Raw genomic sequence first — 23151 nt, 5'->3', positions numbered from 1 at the left:
CCTCAGGACCTGGAAGACTTGCCTTAATAGAAGGAACCATGAATTCTGCTCTAATTCTACAGGAGAATGTCAGACCATCCGTCTGTGAGCTGAAGCTGAAGCACAGCTGGGTCATGCAGCAAGACAATGATCCAAAACACACAATCAAGTCTACATGAAAATTGCTAAAAAGCAACAAATTGGACGTTTTGGAATGGCCTAGTCAAAGTCCAGATCTAATCCCAATTGAGATGTTGTGGCAGGACTTGAAACGAGCAGTTTATGCTTGAAAACCCACACGTCACTGAGTTAAAGCAGTTCTGCATGGAAGAGTGGGCCAAAATTCCTCAACAGCGACATGAGATCAACAACTACAGGAAGCATTTGGTTGGAGTCATTGCAGCTAAAGGTGGCACAACCAGTTATTGAGTGTAAGGGGGCAATTACTTTTTCACACTGGGGAATTGGGTGTTGCATAACTTTGTTTAGGAAATAAATGAAATAAATATGTAATTGTTGTGTTATTTGTCCACTTATGTTCCCTTTATCTAATTTTAGGTTTTGGTTGAAGATCTGATAACATTCAGTATCACAAATATGCAAAAGTAGAGAAAATTAGAAAGGGGGCAAATACTTTTTCATAGCACTGTATTAGGGATGGAGGAGGACTGATATATTAGGGATGGAGGAGGACTGATATATTAGGGATGAGGAGGACTGATATATTAGGTATGGAGGACTGATACGGTGGGGGAAAAAAGTATTTAGTCAGCCACCAATTGTGCAAGTTCTCCCACTTAAAAAGATGAGAGAGGCCTGTAATTTTCATCATAGGTACACGTCAACTATGACAGACAAAATGAGAAAAGAAAATCCAGAAAATCACATTGTAAGATTTTTTATGAATTTATTTGCAAATGATGGTGGAAAATAAGTATTTGGTCAATAACAAAAGTTTCTCAATACTTTGTTATATACCCTTTGTTGGCAATGACACAGGTCAAACGTTTTCTGTAAATCTTCACAAGGTTTTCACACACTGTTGCTGGTATTTTGGCCCATTCCTCCATGCAGATCTCCTCTAGAGCAGTGATGTTTTGGGGCTGTCGCTGGGCAACATGGACTTTCAACTCCCTCCAAAGATTTTCTATGGGGTTGAGATCTGGAGACTGGCTAGGCCACTCCAGGACCTTGAAATGCTTCTTACGAAGCCACTCCGTCGTTGCCCGGGCGGTGTGTTTGGGATCATTGTCATGCTGAAAGACCCAGCCACGTTTCATCTTCAATGCCCTTGCTGATGGAAGGAGGTTTTCACTCAAAATCTCACGATACTTGGCCCCATTCATTCTTTCCTTTACACGGATCAGTCGTCCTGGTCCCTTTGCAGAAAAACAGCCCCAAAGCATGATGTTTCCACCCCCATGCTTCACAGCAGGTATGGTGTTCTTTGGATGCAACTCAGCATTCTTTGTCCTCCAAACACGACGAGTTGAGTTTTTACCAAAAAGTTATATTTTGGTTTCATCTGACCATATGACATTCTTCCAATCCTCTTCTGGATCATCCAAATGCACTCTAGCAAACTTCAGACGGGCCTGGACATGTACTGGCTTAAGCAGGGGGACACGTCTGGCACTGCAGGATTTGAGTCCCTGGCGGCGGTAGGCTTTGTTACTTTGGTCCCAGCTCTCTGCAGGTCATTCACTAAGTCCCCCCATGTGGTTCTGGGATTTTTGCTCACCGTTCTTGTGATCATTTTGACCCCACGGGGTGAGATCTTGCGTGGAGCCCCAGATCAGTGGTCTTGTATGTCTTCCATTTCCTAATAATTGCTCCCACAGTTGATTTCTTCAAACCAAGCTGCTTACCTATTGCAGATTCAGTCTTCCCAGCCTGGTGCAGGTCTACAATTTTGTTTCTGGCGTCCTTTGACAGCTCTTTGGTCTTGGCCATAGTGGAGTTTGGAGTGTGACTGTTTGAGGTTGTGGACAGGTGTCTTTTATACTGATAACAAGTTCAAACTGGTGCCATTAATAAAGGTAACGAGTGGAGGACAGAGGAGCCTCTTAAATAAGTAGTTACAGGTCTGTGAGAGCCAGAAATCTTGCTTGTTTGTAGGTGACCAAATACTTATTTTCCACCATAATTTGCAAATAAATTCATTAAAAATCCTACAATGTGATTTTCTGGAGAAAAGAAATCTCAATTTGTCTGTCATGGTTGACGTGTACCTATGATGAAAATTACAGGCCTCTCTCATCTTTTTAAGTGGGAGAACTTGCACAATTGGTGGCTGACTAAATACTTTTTTTCCCCCACTGTATATTAGGGATGAGGAGGACTGATATATTAGGGATGAGGAGGATTGATATATTAGGGATGGAGGAGGACTTATATATTAGGGATGGAGGAGGATTGATATATTAGGGATGAGGAGGACTGATATATTAGAGATGAGGAGGACTGATATATTAGGGATGAGGAGGACTGATATATTAGGTATGGAGGAGGACTGATATATTAGGGATGAGGAGGACTGATATATTAGAGATGAGGAGGACTGATATATTAGGTATGGAGGAGGACTGATATATTAGGGATGAGGAGGACTGATATATTAGGGATGGAGGAGGACTGATATATTAGGGATGAGGAGGACTGATATATTAGGGATGGAGAAGGATTGATATATTAGGGATGAGGAGGACTGATATATTAGGGATGGAGAAGGATTGATATATTAGGGATGGAGAAGGATTGATATATTAGGGATGAGGAGGACTGATATATTAGGGATGAGGAGGACTGATGAGAGAGAGGGAGAGATGAAGAGAGGAAGAGGGGGAGGGAGAGATGAAGAGGGAGAGATGAAGAGGGGGGAGGGAGGGATGAAGAGCGAGAGAGGGAGAGAAGAAGAGAGAGAGAGATGAAGAGAGAGAGATGAAGAGAGAGAACGGCGCCTGGTCCTGGACGGACTGAACACTGTGCAGAACGTGTTGCCCACTGAGACCTAACCTTAGTCTCAGGACACACACACCATGTGGAGTCATCATCAACGACCTTCTGCAAAACACTGTCCGACTCCCTAGACACACAGTCAGACAATAACACAGGGTTTTACTCCCTTGTTAAAAAGTCTGAGCATTGGTCTAGCACCCATTAAAGTAGAAATACAAATACACTTTTGAGTGTAGACATTGAATCCCCATGTTATAGGGAACTTAGTGAGCCTGGCATGAAGCGCACCTTTACACACAAAATGTTTAAAAATAAAGTGATTAGCAACCTGTCAACTTCCACATCGTTTAACTGTCAAAAAGACCATCTAAAATACCTCCGGTCTTAAGTGTGAGATCCTGTGCTAGCCATATCTGTGGTGTTTGGGGGCTGGAATGCGAGCCAGGCCAGGCCAGGTCAGGCAGGGTTTCCCATAATGACATGGTTTACTGTGTGTGTGTGTGTGTGTGTGTGTGTGTGTGTCAGGGTAACAGGAAGAGGCTAGGCCATGGGTCAGCCTGCCAGCACCACACAGCAGCAGCTCTTCCCAAAGTATTTTTCCAGCTCTTTTTCCAGCTGTGGGGTTATGGAAGGAAGCCTACTCCAATCTGCTCAGGGGGGAGATAGGCAGAGGGCTGGGTGGGGCATGGGGGAGAAAAGAGGTGGCGGGGACACAGCCTGGTTATAGACTGAAGCACGGTGGGTATTTTGAGTGCTCTGGCGAGGGCCTCTTGAAGAGAGAGGGCCTCTCTGATCTGCTCTCCAAGCAGCTCCAAGTGGAGTCCATCCAGGCACAGGAAAAATAAGAAAATGTGTATGGAAATTCACTAATAATAAATATGCACCTAAATACACACACCCTGGTACTGGTATGCAGAGAGAACCCCATTTGAGGAAGTGTGGTGCATTGTTGTGTTTTCTGTTGTATTGAAGTATCAGTTCCCTCAATGCAGCTCTGCGGCTGGGCTCTCTCTGCTGAGTCAGTTGCTCAGTGTGTGTGTGTGTGTGTGTGTGTGTGTGTGTGTGTGTGTGTGTGTGTGTGTGTGTGTGTGTGTGTGTGTGTGTGTGTGTGTGTGTCGGCAGCAGTGAATGAGTGGACACACCATGTGTGATATAGAGAAGGGGCGAGCTGTGGCTCCACAAATTAAACAACAGACTGACAGACTGACACTGAGTGAAATGGAGAGGGTTAGCTACATGAAGCTACAAGCTAAATGTTAGCACAGCAGCAACTTGATAAGCCTCAGGTTCATCTTCATCCTCTTGATGCCCGCTTGACTGTAAAACTAGATTGTCTAAGTGAAAAAATACCTGGCTTGTGGCCATTCAAAGTAGCACTTTAGCTACAGATTACATTGTTGTGGTGCTATCTGGAATGATTATGGGCAACCATAGCTATTATCAAGCTGCTACTGTGAAATGGTAAGGCCCTGGAGCAGAGAGGAAAACATTCCACAAAGGCCACAGACACAGACAGACAGGAGACAGAATGAGAGAAGAGGATAGTTACCTGCATCCACGTCAGCTAGTTACAAATGCAGCCAAGAAAAGAGAGAGAGAGGAAATAAAAGCTAATCCAAGGTGCAGGCAGTTATATTCTCAGTTCAAATTAAACACACACAGCGAGAGAGAGAGAGAGAGAGAGAGAGAGAGAGAGAGAGAGAGAGAGACAGAGAGACAGAGAGACAGAGAGACAGAGAGACAGAGAGAGACAGAGAGACAGAGAGACAGAGAGACAGAGAGACAGAGAGACAGAGAGAGAGAGAGAGAGAGAGAGAGAGAGAGAGAGAGAGAGAGAGAGAGAGCGAGAGAGAGACAGAGAGAGCGAGAGAGAGACAGAGAGAGACAGAGACCGAGAGAGAGAGACAGCGAGAGAGAGACAGCGAGAGAGAGACAGCGAGAGAGAGACAGCGAGAGAGAGACAGAGAGAGACAGAGAGCGAGAGACAGAGAGAGAGAGAGAGAGAGAGAGAGAGAGAGAGAGAGAGAGAGCGAGAGAGAGACAGAGACAGAGACAGAGACAGAGACAGAGACAGAGACAGAGACAGAGAGAGAGAGAGAGAGAGAGAGAGAGAGAGAGAGAGAGAGAGAGAGAGAGAGAGAGAGAGAGAGAGAGAGACATTGCATGAATTCACCCTAGGTCAGAGAGAGGCTAGAGAGTACACCAAGCATCCCAGGTTGAGTGTACAGCCTAGAGCTGGGAGAGGAGGGGGGTAGGGAGGGTGCAGTGGGGTTATCACATAGAATACCACATCATCTCACATCATCTCTGGTCAGTCAGTCGGTGGTAGAAGAGCAGTTATTTAACAGATCATAGTAGCTTTGGTGGCATGCTTCCTAAAATGTTTTAACATGATAAACACATCTGATGCTGTCTGATGTCACATGACCTAACATAATCTCACATCAATCTCACACACAACTATACTGCTTTACACAATCTTCATTTTGCCCTTACGTTGTGGTAACATGCCAGCCAGCACGTTGCAGTGACGTTGCGAGAACATTGTGAATAGAGCCAGGTGTGTTTGGGTTGGTGTTTTTTTTTTTTGGGGGGGGACAATTTAAGGTCATTTTTCACACCTAGTACCTCTTCAAGCCTAGTACTGCAAGGCCCCATCACACACCGCAAGGCCCCAGACACACACCGCTTTGAGGGGGGCCCTGCTAATGCCTCCCATGATGGGGTGTCCTATAACCTATAAGAATGTGTCCATTCATAAGCTATTTGTGTCTGAGAGGACCTGGGACCTGGGACTACAGGAAAAGGAGGGCCGAACAGGCCTCCATTAACATCGATGGGGCTGTAGTGGAGCGGGTCGAGAGTTTCAAGTTCCTTGGTGTCCACATCGCCAACAAACTATCATGGTCCAAACACACCAAGACAGTCATGAAGAGGGCACGACAACACCTTTTCCCCACCCCAGGAGACTGAAAAGATGTGGCATGGGTCTCCCCCCCTCTTTGTTTTTACACTGCTGCTACTAGCTGTTTATTATCTATGCATAGTCACTTTACCCCTACCGACATGTACAAATTACCTCGACTAACCTGTACCCCCGCACATTGACTCGGTACCGGTACCCCCTATATATAGCCTCGTTATTGTTATTTTATTGTGTTACTTTTTATTTTATTTTATTTAATAAATATTTTCTTAACTCTATTTCTTGAACTGCATTGTTGGTTAAGGGCTTGTAAATAAGCATTTCACGGTAAGGTTGTATTCGGCGCATGTGACAAATAGCATTTGATTTGAGAGACCACCACAGCAGTCAGTACTTAGCCTAGCTGCCGTTCCCTCTGCAGACTCCAGTCCACACACTAAGAATAGGCCTGGTTAGCGGCTCTGTGGCTGTGTGTTTAGGTGGTTACTAGGCGAGGCAGTAGGAGCAACTACATAGCCTACAACTCAATCAATTACCAGGAGAATTGGGGACCGTCTTGGGAGCATCCATTTTTAGATTTTAGATAGGGGCTTTAGAAACAGTGTGTGTGATCAAGCAGGGATTTGTTCTTTTTTTATGCCATTGGTTATGCAACGATTATATCAAAAGAGCCAAAATTCGTTTAGGTGGAAACACTTCCTAGATGGGCGGCGGTGCCAAGAATTTGGCTGGATCAAAGATCTAGGGCTTGTCGTTTCAGCTTCGCTATAACACATTATTCTGCCTTCTTTAAATGCTGGATTGTGTTTCTCTTGGCAGCTGACTGTTATAATCAAGAGGCAAAGAAGCGAAAAACACCCCGTTGAGTTTTGCCATATTTTCTGGGCTATTCCCTAGCCTGCCACTGGCATGCACAGACTCAAGCTAGCAGCTATGAAGAGCGACTGACAGCCAAATACAGTGGGACACACAGAGATCATCCTACAGTTTTACCCTTGCATTTAAACGTTAAACCTTCCAGTAAGTGTCTCAATTTAATTATGCTATTCCACTATAGGACTATCTAGGCCCATCTATAGGGTGGCAGGTAGCCTAGCGGTTAAGAGCATTGGGCCAGTAACTGAAAGGTTGCTGGTTCGAATCCCCGAGCCGACTAGGTGACAAATCTCTCGACGTGCCCTTGAGTAAGGCTTTTAACCACAATTACTCCTGTAAGTCGTCTGCTAGATGACTAAAATGTAAATTTATGAGACAACGTTTTCCACACAGACTCATAGGCACATTAGTGTTAGTGCTGAAATATGAACATGCTTAGGTCTTTGAAAGTAGAGCGTAGAGAGGGCTCCCGTATGTGTGCGAGCAGAGCTGGCAGGGTGCCTCCTCTTAGCTTCAATAATGGATGCATAGTATGGCTGTTTGTCTCCTCAGGGCCTGTACTGTACTGATGATGCTAACACGCTAACGCTACACGAAGGGATGCATCTCAATCATGTCTGGTGGCTTCCTCTACTAATCTCCTTTCCTTCATCTGCATTGATATGAAACCACAGGAGAGGTGAGAACAATACGATAGATGACTATCATGTAACTGACCGGTACCTGCCCACTTCTTTCAGACTACTGCAGCTGAACCAGAGCAGAGGAGATGATTAAAGGAGGCCACTGTGGACTATTGAGATGCAGCCTGGTGTGGAGGAGAGGACACTGTGGACTATTGAGATGCAGCCTGGTGTGGCGGAGAGGACACTGTGGACTATTGAGATGCAGCCTGGTGTGGAGGAGAGGACACTGTGGACTATTGAGATGCAGCCTGGTGTAGAGGAGAGGACACTGTGGACTATTGAGATGCAGCCTGGTGTGGAGGAGAGGACACTGTGGACTATTGAGATGCAGCCTGGTGTAGAGGAGAGGACACTGTGGACTATTGAGATGCAGCCTGGTGTAGAGGAGAGGACACTGTGGACTATTGAGATGCAGCCTGGTGTGGAGGAGAGGACACTGTGGACTATTGAGATGCAGCCTGGTGTGGAGGAGAGGACACTGTGGACTATTGAGATGCAGCCTGGTGTGGAGGAGAGGACACTGTGGACTATTGAGATGCAGCCTGGTGTGGAGGAGAGGAGCCCCTCAGGCTTAGCTTGAGGAGAGGTAACAGGGAGAGAACACTAGCTTCAGGACAAACATACTGCTCTCTCCAGCTCTTTGTCGCTGGGTAGTTGGGTTAAGCAGGCACTTTAATTAAGCATTAGCGCGGCACCATGGTGAATTTGTTAAGGCTTTCTAGGAAGCTTTTCCTAACCAAGCACACTGCTATTGGCTCTGACATAGACATGGTCTGCGTCTGAAACGGAACCCTATTCCCTAGTTAGTGCCCTACTTTCAACCAGAGAGCCTGGTCAAATGTAGTGCATAGGGTGCTATTTCAGAGTCATCCACAGACACACACAGACACAGACACAAACAGACACAGACAGACACAGACAGAGACACAGACACAGACAGATACAGACACAAACAGATACAGACACACAGACAGATACAGACACAAACACACAGACACAAACACAGACAGATACAGACACACACACACAGACAGATACAGACACAAACAGACAGATACAGACATGGTGAGCAGTAGAGAGCGCATGGTCCTACCTTCTGGAGATTCCTCCTGGACGTATGTTCCTGTCAGGTACCTGTGGACCAGCGCAGACTTCCCACTGGCCAGGTTACCCACAATGCCCTGGGGGAGGAAGAAGAAGAACAGGGAAGTGAGGTTGTTTCCTGGTTTTGCATATCTTCTACTTTGGCTTGTAATAATCAGAATGGTTGTGCTGCAGTGGATAAAGCTGAGAAGAGCTTCAGAGGAAGACTGCCTCAGATGCATACATGAATACAGATTGAGAATATGGAATATAGAGAAAGGCAATGTTATTCTGCTTCAAGTTTTCACCTCATTCCTGGTCTGTGTGTGCATATACAGTGCATTCGGGAAAGTATTCAGACCCCTTCCCTTTTTCCACTGGTGCTGCCCATAGTAGGTGTGTGTGGTATCGGTTAACATGCAACTGGCTAGGTGTGATGGTCTGCATGGCAAGCCTAGGTGTATCCAATTTCAGACTCACCACTTTGAGTTCTGGTACCGATCGGCTCAGGGTCCACTCCTGGCTGTTCACGAAGGCGTCTGTAACAAAGAGAGAGAAGCCTGTCAGTCAACGGTACACACACACGACATCAGAAGTCTGCCAGCTGTAAGATCTATGCCCTTCAGATGTCACAGCAACAAGGGTTCCAATCTGTTCCTGCTCAGTAGTCACTCACTAACAGGGAGAAAGAAGACAAGCAGAGATAAACGAGAAGAGGGGGGGGGGAGACTTCGGGGAGGATAGGAGCGTATCATTAAAGATGACAGCTAGGATAGCCGCATCCTCTCTGAGATACTTCCTGTCTGGTCTGAGTGGATGTCTTCAGTAGAGCATGTCAGCTGTACATACACACTGAACAGCAAGTCAACAAGACCGATGGTCCACTACACAACACTGAACAACTCTACCGTACCAGCTTAACCAATCCTGAAAATGCTGCCCATAGTAGATGTGTGTGGTATCGGCTAACAGGCAACTGGCTAGGTGTGATGGTCTGCATGGCAAGGTATAACATCTCCCTGCCTGTGAGGCTACTGGCTAGTAATATCTCCCAGGCTACCCGCTAGGTGTAACATCTCCCAGGCTCTGAGGCTACTGGCTAGTAATATCTCCCAGGCTACCCGCTAGGTGTAACATCTCCCTGCCTGTGAGGCTACTGGTTAGTAATATCTCCCAGGCTACCCGCTAGGTGTAACATCTCCCAGGCTCTGAGGCTACTGGCTAGTAATATCTCCCAGGCTACCCGCTAGGTGTAACATCTCCCAGGCTCTGAGGCTACTGGCTAGTAATATCTCCCAGGCTACCCGCTAGGTGTAACATCTCCCAGGCTCTGAGGCTAATGCTAGTAATATCTCCCAGGCTACCCGCTAGGTGTAACATCTCCCAGGCTCTGAGGCTAATGCTAGTAATATCTCCCAGGCTACCCGCTAGGTGTAACATCTCCCAGGCTCTGAGGCTAATGCTAGTAATATCTCCCAGGCTACCCGCTAGGTGTAACATCTCCCAGGCTCTGAGGCTACTGGCTAGTAATATCTCCCAGGCTACCCGCTAGGTGTAACATCTCCCAGGCTCTGAGGCTAATGCTAGTAATATCTCCCAGGCTACCCGCTAGGTGTAACATCTCCCAGGCTCTGAGGCTACTGGCTAGTAATATCTCCCAGGCTACCCGCTAGGTGTAACATCTCCCAGGCTCTGAGGCTAATGCTAGTAATATCTCCCAGGCTACCCGCTAGGTGTAACATCTCCCAGGCTCTGAGGCTACTGGCTAGTAATATCTCCCAGGCTACCCGCTAGGTGTAACATCTCCCAGGCTCTGAGGCTAGGTGTAATATCTCCCTAGTTGTGAGGCCCATTAGCCTGACTGGGCCCAGGTCTTATTATCCATCAGAGGCCCAGCATGGCTGCCAAACAAAAGCAGCAGGCCCGCGGTGGAGCCGGTCGCACTCTTAATATTTAATATCACACCAGCTGCTCTGCGACTGGCTCTGTTGGAGCCACTGAGCTCCATCTTGGCTCACCGCTGTGGCACTGGCAGGGCCATTCTCTGGCAGCACACAGTTATTGCTAGAATGAATCTTTCAGGAGGAACCAGGCTAACCAAAGCACCAGTCAGAGGGGATGTGGGTGTGGCTTAGACCCATAGAGGCGAGAGGGTTAGGGGTGGAGCTAGTCATTCCAAACGATGCATTCTAATGCCAACTGTCCTTACACTAGTGTCTGTTATTAAGGCTAACGGACTAACTGGAGATGTGGGCTCTACTCTGATCCACTCTGCTCTGTTCTGCTCTGCTCTGCTCGGTTCTGCTCTGCTCTGCTCGGTTCTGCTCTGTTCTGTTCGGCTCTGCTCTGTTCGGCTCTGCTCTGTTCTGCTCTGATCTGCTCTGTTCTGCTCTGCTCTGCTCTGCTCGGTTCTGCTCGGTTCTGCTCTGCTCTGATCTGCTCTGCTCTGCTCTGCTCTGATCTGCTCTGCTCTGCTCTGCTCTGCTCTGTTCTGCTCTGTTCTGCTCTGTTCTGCTCTGCTCTGCTCTGCTCTGTTCTGCAGGTGTTGTGTACATTACTCCACTTCCCCCTCAGCTGTTTACAGATATCATCTGTTGACTTGACTGTAATAATGGGTGGTGCATGTGTGAGTGATTGCTAAATGAGCGTGGGTGGCGTGGCTGAAACAGTGTGTTGTCATCTATAATTGCAGTGAGTGTAGTAATGCGTGGGGGGAATAGACTCTCATCCCTCTCCTCTCCTCTCCTCTCCTCTCCTCTCGATGTGACAGCATTACAGCAGATACTGTAGAACACGCAACACAGACACACACCTAACTCACACACAAATCCCTGTTAGTTACTCTGTTTTATCAGGGCCATCCTGTCAATCTTCCCAGTGTTCCCCTGGAAGGAGCTGACCTGACACATATAATATCTAGTCATTCTATAAAGGACTCTCTTCATCCTTTTTATAATCCCACACAGAACAACAACAGTCCTGTGTTAATATGATGCCATTTAGCAGACGCTTTTATCCAAAGTGACTTAGCCATGCATGCATACATGTTTATGTATGGGTGGCCCCCAGCGGGAAACGAACCCATGACCCTTGGTGTTGCAGGCGCCATGCTCTACCATCTGAAACACACATGCTCTACCATCTGAACCACACATACCCACAGTACACCATTAAGCCCTTCCCTTTCTCTAGACACCCCAGTGTGTTACCTTGCTGGGGGTAAGTAGGTCACATCTCCCCACCATCAGACAGGACTGAGGACCAGAAACAACCCTGTTCCATTTAGGTCTCCATTTGGACCTGTGTTAGTGTTACTAATTCATCAGGGAAAATCTGTCAGGCAGACACTACAGGCAGACACTACACTACAGGCAGACACTACACTACACTACAGGCAGACACTACACTACAGGCAGACACTACACTACAGGCATACACTACACTACAGGCATACACTACACTACAGGCAGACACTACACTACAGGCAGACACTACAGGCATACACTACAGGCAGACACTACACTACAGGCAGACACTACACTACAGGCAGAACACTACAGGCAGACACTACACTACAGGCATACACTACACTACAGGCATACACTACAGGCAGACACTACACTACAGGCAGACACTACAGACAGACACTACACTACAGGCAGACACTACACTACAGGCAGACACTACACTACAGGCAGACACTACACTACAGGCAGACACTACACTACAGGCAGACACTACAGGCAGACACTACACTACAGGAAAACACTACACTACAGGCAGACACTACACCACAGGCAGACACTACACTACACTACAGGCAGGCAGACACTACAGGCAGGCATACACTACACTACAGGCAGACACTACACTACAGGCATTCACTACACTACAGGCATTCACTACACTACAGGCAGACACTACACTACAGGCATTCACTACACTACAAGCAGACACTACAGACAGACACTACACCACAGGCAGACAGACACTACACTACAGGCAGACAGACACTACACTACAGGCAGACACTACACTACAAGCAGGCACTACAGACAGACACTACACCACAGGCAGACAGACAATACACTACAGGCAGACACTACACTACAGGCAGACACTACACTACAGGCAGACACTACACTACAGGCAGACAATACACTACACTACAGGCAGACAATACACTACAGGCAGACAGACACTGCACTACACTACAGGCAGACAGAAACTACACTACAGGCAGACACTACAGGCAGACACTACACTACAGGCAGGCAGACACTACACTACAGGCAGACAGACACTACAGGCAGACACTACACTGCACTACACTACAGGCAGACACTACACTACAGGCAGACACTACACTACAGGCAGACACTACAGGCAGACACTACACTACAGTAGGAGTGGGCGATATACCGGTTTGATAGTAAAAACCGGTATTGTGCCGCGCCATGATATGGATTTAGCAATATCATGGATACCGCGATTTATTCAGAATTCATAAATTCGAATTTTGCATCAATATTTTTTTGTTCCAAATTTCAACTGAGTGATAGTACTAAGTAGCTACATCTTTTTTTTTTTTTTTATCCAACCTTTCTTGGTTCTTACGAATAAAAGAATGTATGTTAATATGTTGACCTATTTTTATGAGCGCACGTCGCATGCACTTGTTGCACGCATGTAGTGCTAGCAACAAAGAAGTGTGCAGGCAGCTGCAGTTAGGAGGCAGGTTAACTATTGGGGGAAAACTTTACAATCCAGGATGAGCGAAAACACAGAAATTGATGTTGCTCAAGAGCAGGAGGATAAATTGGTTAAGAAGAAAGGGGGGCACCTCTGTTGTTTGGAACTGGTTTGGCTTTAAAATCTCCGACCCGACCAAAACACTACCCTATGCAAGTTGTGTCGTCGTGTTGTCTTAGCAAAAGGTGGAAACACGACCAACCTGTTCAATCACTTAAAAAACATACATGTCCGTGAGTATGAACAATGCACCAGAATGCGTGAGACAGTAAGCCCAGGAGCTCGCCCGAAGACAAGCCAGACTCGCACTCAACAATCAATTATATCATCATTTGCTGCCGGTACTTGCTATGAGAAGACGAGCAAAAAATGGATAGACATCACAGCTGCGATTACAAATCACATAGCGAAGGACATGGTACCGATTCAAACTGTGGAGAAAGAGGGGTTCAGAAAGTTGATTCAAACTCTGGACCCAAGATATGAGATCCCGAGCCGCAAATATTTTAGCCAAAAATGCCTAATTGCAGGTGGGCTGAGGGACATACTGTCGTCCTGGGGATTAAAAGAGTCGCGTCAAGTTTGTATGACGACCGACAGCGGATCGAACATGATCAAGGCATTGCAGCTGAACAAGTGGGCAAACCTTGGATGTTTCGGACACAGGCTGCACAATGCTATTGGTAAGTTTCAGGACTGTAGCCTAGGCCTACCCTGTATGATGCTTATTATTAAGAAAAAATACAGCTCACATCAGCCATGTACCGTAGGCTAAATCTAAGCACATCAGATTTGTAAAATGTGTAACAGTTGAATGTAAATGCCGTAAATCCTCAAACAAAGATTAAAAGTTATATTGTATTGTGATTTCTATATAAAAATGCATTATTATTAATTATTATTGTATTGTGATTCGATTATTTTTCACCCTATTATTTTGATTTCTTATTCCCAATTTCCAGAGAGGAGTGTCCAAAACGCTCCCGGGCCACAGGGGTGTGCGATTTCCCGGGCCACAGGGGTTTGCAAAAAGGTGGTTAGCACGTTCTCATACAGCTGGAAAAAGCAGAAGGCCCTGATGACAGCACAGAATGAACTAAGCCTGCCCCTGCACAAGCTCATCACAGAATCTCCGACAAGGTGGGGATCTCGTCTGAAAATGATGGAAAGAGTCCTGGAGCAGGAAAAGGCCATTACACAGGTCCTGGCAGGGGACAAAAGACACGGCACCTTGTACCTACCTGGCAAGACATCCAGGTCTTGGAATCAGTCACAGCAGCACTGAAGCCACTCCAGGACTTTACAGATGCCCTGTCAGGAGAAGCGTATGTGAGCGTGTCCTATTTGAAGCCTGTCATCAATCTGTTAAATGCAGAGGTTCTAAATCTGAGCAAGGACGATACAGAACTGACCAAAGAGATCAAGATCAAGGTTCTTGATTACTTGAATAACAAGTACACTGACCCTGCAACAGATGAGCTGCTCTCCATGGCTACCTTTCTAGATCCAAGGTTCAAGACCAGGTACATGTCCGCTGAGAAACTGGAGGACATTAAGGTATTTATTCATTTGTTCTTGTTTTATTGCTTCAAATGTAAAGCACTTTGGGCTGCATTTTATGTATGAAAGGTGCTATACAAATAAAGTTTAATTATTTTCATTTTTTAAGGTGAGAGCTGCCTCAGAGACCGAAGCCCTCCTGGTGGAGAACACAGCCCTGGGAAAATCGTCTCTTGCAGAGGATCACACTGACAGGGAGAAAGAAGCTTCCACTGCTCATCAATCAGGCAAGAAGCCCAAGAAGAGCCTTGGGAGCTTCTTTAAGCAGACCAGCAGTGCACCTGCCTCATGTTCAGAGAGGCAGATCATTGAGCAAGAGCTGAATAGCTACATTCTGGCAACGGCAGCAGACAGCGAGTCTGATCCTTTGGAGTGGTGGCGATTTCACGGATCTAATTTTCCACGTGTGAGTTGTCTGGCAAAGAAATACTTATGCATCCCTGCCACAAGTGCCCCCTCTGAGAGGGCATTCAGCACTGGGGGCAATGTGGTGACATGTCACAGGGCAGCACTAAAGCCAGAAACAGTCAACATGCTGGTATTCCTGGCACGGAACTTGTGAAGAAAGTTCTAGTGAAGATTTGTTGATATTGTTGATAATTGATGGTTGAGGCTTGAAAGGTTTAGTTTCAAACGGTTAGTTTTTTACATATCTACGGACCGTAGCCAAAACAAACACACGTATTTGAATTTGTAATTACCTTATTTTCTTTATCTCCTGTTATTTTTTATTTAATTTTACTTAATATCTAATTTATATATATATATATATATATAGGCCTACCTACCTCATGTTTACGGAATGCATGTTTGCACAATACAAATAAAAACTTTTCAGGTCCATACGGTCCAATGCCTCACTCTTTCTGGTTATATAAGGTTCAAATACATATTTTTCCTTAACTAATATAATTTAACCAAGAAGGGATATTAAAATGTGATTCATATTTTTTTACGTCATATATCGTGATATCATATCGATATCGTCTGGACAGTGGAAAATATCGTGATATGAATTTTAGCTCATATCGCCCACCCCTACACTACAGGCAGACACTACACTACAGACAGACACTACACTGCTGTCGTGGTCAAAAGTTTTGAGAATGACACAAATATAAATTTTCAAAGTCTGCTGCCTCAATTTTGATGATGGCAATTTGCATATACTCCAGAATGTTATGAAGAATGATCAGATGAATTGCAATTAATGGCAAAGTCCCTCTTTGCCATGAAAATGAACTTAATCCCAAAAAAACATTTCCACTGCATTTCAGCCTGCCACAAAAGGACCAGTGATTCTCTCGTTAACACAGGTGAGAGTGTTGACGAGGACAAGGCTGGAGATCACTCTGTCATGCTGATTGAGTTAGAATAACAGACTGGAAGCTTTAAAAGGAGGGTGGTGCTTGAAATCATTGTTCTTCCTCTGTTAACCATGGTTACCTGCAAGGAAACACGTGCCATCATCATTACTTTGCACAAAAAGGGCTTCACAGGCAAGGATATTGCTGCTAGTAAGATTGCACCTAAATCAACCATTCATCAAGAACTTCAAGGAGAGAGGTTCAATTGTTGTGAAGGCGGCGTCAGGGCGCCCAAGAAAGTCCAGCAAGCACCAGGACCGTCTCCTAAAGTTGATTCAGCTGCGGGATCGGGGCACCACCAGTGCAGAGCTTGCTCAGGAATGGCAGCAGGCAGGTGTGAGTGCATCTGCACGCACAGTGAGGCGAAGACTTTTGGAGGATGGCCTGGTGTCAAGAAGGGCAGCGAGGAAGCCACTTCTCTCCAGGAAAAACATCAGGGACAGACTGATATTCTGCAAAAGGTACAGGGTTTGGACTGCTGAGGACTGGGGTAAAGTCATTTTCTCTGATGAATCCCCTTTCTGATTGTTTGGGGCATCCGGAAAAAAGCTTGTCCGGAGAAGACAAGGTGAGCGCTACCATCAGTCCTGTGTCATGTCAACAGTAAAGCATCCTGAGACCATTCATGTGTGGGGTTGCTTCTCAGCCAAGGGAGTGGGCTCACTCACAATTTTGCCTAAGAACACAGCCATGAATAAAGAATGGTACCAACACATCCTCCGAGAGCAACTTCTCCCTACCATCCAAGAACAGTTTGGTGATTGCGTCCTACCTGACAGGTCGCTCCTACCAGGTGGCGTGGCGAGAATCTGTCTCCGCACCACGTGCTCTCACCACTGGTGTCCCCCAGGGCTCAGTTCTAGGCCCTCTCCTATTCTCTCTATACACCAAGTCACTTGGCTCTGTCATATCCTCACATGGTCTCTCCTATCATTGCTACGCAGACGACCCACAATACATTTTCTCCTTTCCCCCTTCTGATAACCAGGTGGCGAATCGCATCTCTGCATGTCTGGCAGACATATCAGTGTGGATGTCGGATCACCACCTCAAGCTGAACCTCGGCAAGACGGAGCTGCTCTTCCTCCCGGGGAAGGACTGACCGCTCCATGATCTTGCCATCACAGTTGACAACTCCATTGTGTCCTCCTCCCAGCGTGCAAAGAACCTTGGTGTGACCCTGGACAACACCCTGTCGTTCTCCGCTAACATCAAAGCGGTGACCCGATCCTGCAGGTTCATGCTTTACAACATTCGCAGAGTACGACACTACCTTACACAGAAAGCGGCACAGGTCCTAATCCAGGCACTTGTCATCTCCCGTCTGGATTACTGCAACTCGCTGTTGGCTGGGCTCCCTGCCTGTGCCATTAAACCCCTACAACTTATCCAGAACGCTGCAGCCCGTCTGGTGTTGAACCTTCCCAAGTTATCTCATGTCACCCCACTCCTCCGCACACTCCACTGGCTTCCAGTTGAGGCTCGCATCTACTACAAGACCATGGTGCTTGCCTACGGAGCTGTGAGGGGAACGGCACCTCCTTACCTTAAGACTCTGATCAGACCCTACACCCAAACGAGGGCACTACGTTCATCCACCTCTGGCCTGCTAGCCCCCCTACCTCTACGGAAGCACAGTTCCCACTCAGCCCAGTCAAAACTATTCGCTGCTCTGGCACCCCAATGGTGGAACAAGCTCCCCCACGACGCCAGGACAGCGGAGTCACTGACCACCTTCTGAAGACACTTGAAACCCTACCTCTTTAAGGAATACCTGGAATAGTATAAAGTAATCCTTCTTCCCCCACCCCCTATTAAAAAAAAGGTGGTTGTCCCACTGGCTATCATAAATTGAATGCACCAATTTGTAAGTCGCTCTGGATAAGAGCATCTGCTAAATGATGTAAATGTAAATGTGACGAACAATGCCTTTTCCAGCATGATGGAGCACCTTGCCATAAGGCAAAAGTGGTAACTAAGTGGCTCTGGGAACAAAACATCGACATTTTGGGTCCATGGCCAGGAAACTCCTCAGACCTTAATCCCATTGAGAACTTGTGGTCAATCCTCAAGAGGCGGGTGGACAAACAAAACCCCACAAATTCTGACAAACTCCAAGCATTGATTATGCAAGAATGGGCTGCCATCAGTCAGGATGTGGCCCAGAAGTTAATTGACAGCATGCCAGGGCGGATTGCAGAGGTCTTGAAAAAGAAGGGTCAACACTGCGAATATTTACTCTTTGCATAAATTTAATGTAATTGTCAATAAAAGCCTTTGACACTTATGGAATGCTTGTAATTATACTTCAGTATACCATAGTAACACCTGACAAAAATATCTAAAAACACTGAAGCAGCAAACTTTGTGAAGACCAATACTTGTGTCATTCTCAAAACTTTTGACCACGACTGTACACTACAGGCAGACAGACACTACACTACAGACAGACAGACACTACACTACAGACAGACAGACACTTCACTACAGGCAGACAGACACTACACTACAGACAGACAGACACTACACTACAGGCAGACAGACAGACACTACACTACACTACAGGCAGACAGACACTACACTACAGACAGACAGACACTTCACTACAGGCAGACAGACACTACACTACAGACAGACAGACAGACACTACACTACAGGCAGACAGACACTTCACTACAGGCAGACAGACACTTCACTACAGGCAGACAGACACTACACTACAGACAGACAGACACTACACTACAGGCAGACAGACAGACACTACACTACACTACAGGCAGACAGACACTACACTACACTACAGGCAGACACTACACTACACTACAGGCAGACAGACACTACAGGCAGACACTACAGGCAGACACTACAGGCAGACACTACAGGCAGACAGACACTTCACTACAGGCAGACAGACACTACACTACAGGCAGACAGACACTACACTACAGACACTACACTACAGGCAGACATACACTACACTACACTACAGGCAGACAGACAGACACTACACTACACTACAGGCAGACAGACACTACAGGCAGACACTACAGGCAGACACTTCACTACAGGCAGACAGACACTACACTACAGGCAGACAGACACTACACTACACTACAGGCAGACAGACAGACACTACACTACACTACAGGCAGACAGACACTACAGGCAGACACTACAGGCAGACACTTCACTACAGGCAGACAGACACTACACTACAGGCAGACATACACTACACTACACTACAGGCAGACAGACAGACACTACACTACAGGCAGACAGACACTACAGGCAGACACTACAGGCAGACACTACACTACAGGCAGACACTTCACTACAGGCAGACAGACACTACACTACAGGCAGACACTTCACTACAGGCAGACAGACACTACACTACAGGCAGACACTTCACTACAGGCAGACAGACACTACACTACAGGCAGACAGACACTACACTACAGGCAGACAGACACTACACTACAGGCAGACAGACACTACACTACAGGCAGACAGACACTACACTACAGGCAGACAGACACTACACTACAGGCAGACAGACACTACACTTCAGGCAGACAGACACTACACTTCAGGCAGACAGACACTACACTTCAGGCAGACAGACACTACAGATAATCCCAGTTCTTCTCAGAGTGCTGAGAGCCACAACACAGAAAAGAGGGTCTGAAGACACCGTACACTATGAATTAATGCCTTGAGTACCAGAGAGGTGCTTTCAAAGACACGTGGTTATGGGAAGGCTGTGGACCATATTTGCAGACGTTATCCCGACCCATCAGTCTAGTCCAGTCTCCCTCTCCACATCACTAGTGACTGGGGACAGCAGGTGTCATTTCCTCTAACATTTTTCAACCATCTCAGATGTTGAGCTGTGTAGCACCGCTACAGAAGTTACTCATGACTTGATTGGGGGTTGTGGGCAAGAGACTCGTCTATTGCATCAATTTAGTGGACCACAAAAGAGTTCTGAAAGCATTTGATGGGTCCCGGAGTTGAGAATCATTGGGATAGGTAACACATGATGACGACAACATAACCCATCTTCATCATCCCAACCACTCCCTCCCTCCCTCCCTCCCTCCCTCCTCCGTTCTGATGTGTAAAACATCTAAATAAGTCAGTGTACCCCTTCCTAACCCCGCCTCTGTCTGATGGTCCATTGGGATTGGTCAGACCCGTCAGACACCAGCGGGACTGGAAAGAATCCAGTAAGAGAGGTCCCTATTGGCCGGCTGGTACACAGGGGTGTATTGTTGCCCTGGTACCCTGGTCTGTGGTTAGGGGGGCTAGCTGGCTGGCTGTGTTCTGTTCGCCCCTCATCTCTGGACCGGGCCCTCGCTGACAGATGGGATGTTGTTATAGCTGCATCCTGTTTTCAGAGCTGGGGGACCAGCCAATGCCGTTCCAGTACCCCGGTGGCTCCCAGTAAAGGAATGGCTAGTAGCCACTTGACTAACCAGCTACATGACTGACTAGCCCTGTATGCAACATGATACACTGGTACAGAGCATTAGCCCTGTATGCCAACATGATACACTGGTACAGAGCATTAGCCCTGTATGCAACATGATACACTGGTACAGAGCATTAGCCCTGTATGCCAACATGATACACTGGTACAGAGCATTAGCCCTGTATGCCAACATGATACACTGGTACAGAGCATTAGCCCTGTATGCCAACATGATACACTGGTACAGAGCATTAGCCCTGTATGCCAACATGATACACTGGTACAGAGCATTAGCCCTGTATGCAACATGATACACTGGTACAGAGCATTAGCCCTGTATGCCAACATGATACACTGGTACAGAGCATTAGCCCTGTATGCCAACATGATACACTGGTACAGAGCATTAGCCCTGTATGCAACATGATACACTGGTACAGAGCATTAGCCCTGTATGCCAACATGATACACTGGTACAGAGCATTAGCCCTGTATGCCAACATGATACACTGGTACAGAGCATTAGCCCTGTATGCCAACATGATACACTGGTACAGAGCATTAGCCCTGTCTGCCAACATGATACACTGGTACAGAGCATTAGCCCTGTATGCCAACATGATACACTGGTACAGAGCATTAGCCCTGTATGCAACATGATACACTGGTACAGAGCATTAGCCCTGTATGCAACATGATACACTGGTACAGAGCATTAGCCCTGTATGCCAACATGATACACTGGTACAGAGCATTAGCCCTGTATGCCAACATGATACACTGGTACAGAGCATTAACCCTGTATGCCAACATGATACACTGGTACAGAGCATTAGCCCTGTATGCCAACATGATACACTGGTACAGAGCATTAGCCCTGTATGCCAACATGATACACTGGTACAGAGCATTAGCCCTGTATGCCAACATGATACACAGGTACAGAGCATTAGTCATGAGTACTTACACCTGCATTGACTACCTAGCTAGCCTATCTTAGCATTCCATTCACCAACTACCCCCTTCACTGACCTGCGACTGTGGCAAGAGGAGAGCTGAACTGGGAAATGCCTCCAGGGTCAAGGCTATTAACATTATGTTGATTTGGTGGGTCAGCAGAAAATGAAGAGAGCATTCCCAGCCCATATATGTGTGTGAACCACTGAGCTACAGAAGTCCACCTGCACCGAATCAATCCATCAACCAAGATCAACCATCACGCCGCCTTGTCACCACACCCACTTAGTGTCTGACTGCCAGAGTCCTTCCCTTTACCCTGTCACCATACACACACCAGCTGTGGCTCTCACTGGTGTGTGTTCCACAGCCGACACACACACAAAGGAAGGGGAACTTGCCACTCAGCACTCTGTTAATGAGTCATTAACATGAAACAAATGTGGCAATGGCTGCTAACAGAAGGTAAGGAATCTAATGTGTCCATCCTAGATTATGCAGTATGGTTCTTTTAGTGTGACTGACACACACACACACACACACACACACACACCAGGGTTTGTTTGGAAAATGTGGCGCCGGACATTTGACCGGCAGCATTTTAATTTACCGGACATTTAAGAAATTTACCAGACCCATATGATTAGGGCGTCCACCCACAGTGCTCAGAATGACAGAAATCACATTTAGATGATGGTCATTCATATTAACAGAAGTGGAGGGTGCAATGATGAACGATGTGCGGTCCTTCCAAATTCTTATCTGTACTTTGAAGATGTTAGAATAACTGTCCACATTGAACTTTTCCTCAGCCAACAAGACAAGTAACGAACAGCAAAATCACTAGCCTATTTCAATCTACTATCCCCCATAGTAGAAAGGTTTACCTATTCTATTGGTCAGCTTGTTGAGAAAGAAATGGCCTATTCCAAACAGTTGTGGGACAATAGATCCCAAATTCATCCAACCAGTAGCCTAGGCTACATACAGAAGGTTAAAAAGTGATGAGTCAGATGCAACAGATCAGAACATTTGAAAATGTTGATCAACTATTAGTTCTTCACAATATAAGCGCAGCAATGAGCACAAGGCAGTAAGCTACGCGCGAATGTTTGTCATCAAAAGGGCAGCTGCCCCTGCGAGCGGTTTCATGTGGCAGAGATGAAAATATCAGTTGGGAATTTAGAAAGAGGGGAGATCTAATATGCAACAATTAGCATGGGTTGCTTATATGACTAGGATTGTTCCTTTGGCTACTGGACAATGAAAGAAAGTTGATATTAAATAATTGCCTCCACGAATATGGTCTGATTTCAGCTAGGCTACTTGGAAGCAAGGTAAGACTTGCCTCACAATACATAGTAAACTGTTCAGGCTTCAAACAATTAAGTTTATGTTTTCAAAATGCATACTGCCTCCAGCTCATCGCAAAGTGGGGTGTGACGCGCTGATGAGGCCTGCCTTCCGTTGCCGATGCATTTACTGTTTGAGATGCTGCAGCAGCAGCTCTCCTGCTGTCTGACAGATTGTCCG

At 46.5% G+C, this 23151-nt stretch overlaps 1 protein-coding gene across 1 annotated transcript in view; it reads right to left on the bottom strand.

Annotated features, from left to right (window-relative positions):
* Positions 1-23151, bottom strand: part of agap1 (ArfGAP with GTPase domain, ankyrin repeat and PH domain 1) — a 173728-nt gene that overhangs the window by 112378 nt on the left and 38199 nt on the right. The window contains 3 exon segments of the mRNA XM_041888884.2: positions 4487-4501; positions 8519-8606; positions 8989-9047. Of these exon segments, the coding sequence (XP_041744818.2) occupies positions 4487-4501; positions 8519-8606; positions 8989-9047 (162 nt within the window).

Source organism: Coregonus clupeaformis, chromosome 35, assembly GCF_020615455.1.
Source record: "Coregonus clupeaformis isolate EN_2021a chromosome 35, ASM2061545v1, whole genome shotgun sequence".
Taxonomy (NCBI): domain Eukaryota; kingdom Metazoa; phylum Chordata; class Actinopteri; order Salmoniformes; family Salmonidae; genus Coregonus; species Coregonus clupeaformis.
The sequence above is the reverse complement of the archived record's forward strand: the minus strand, read 5'-3'. Positions and strand labels throughout refer to the sequence as shown.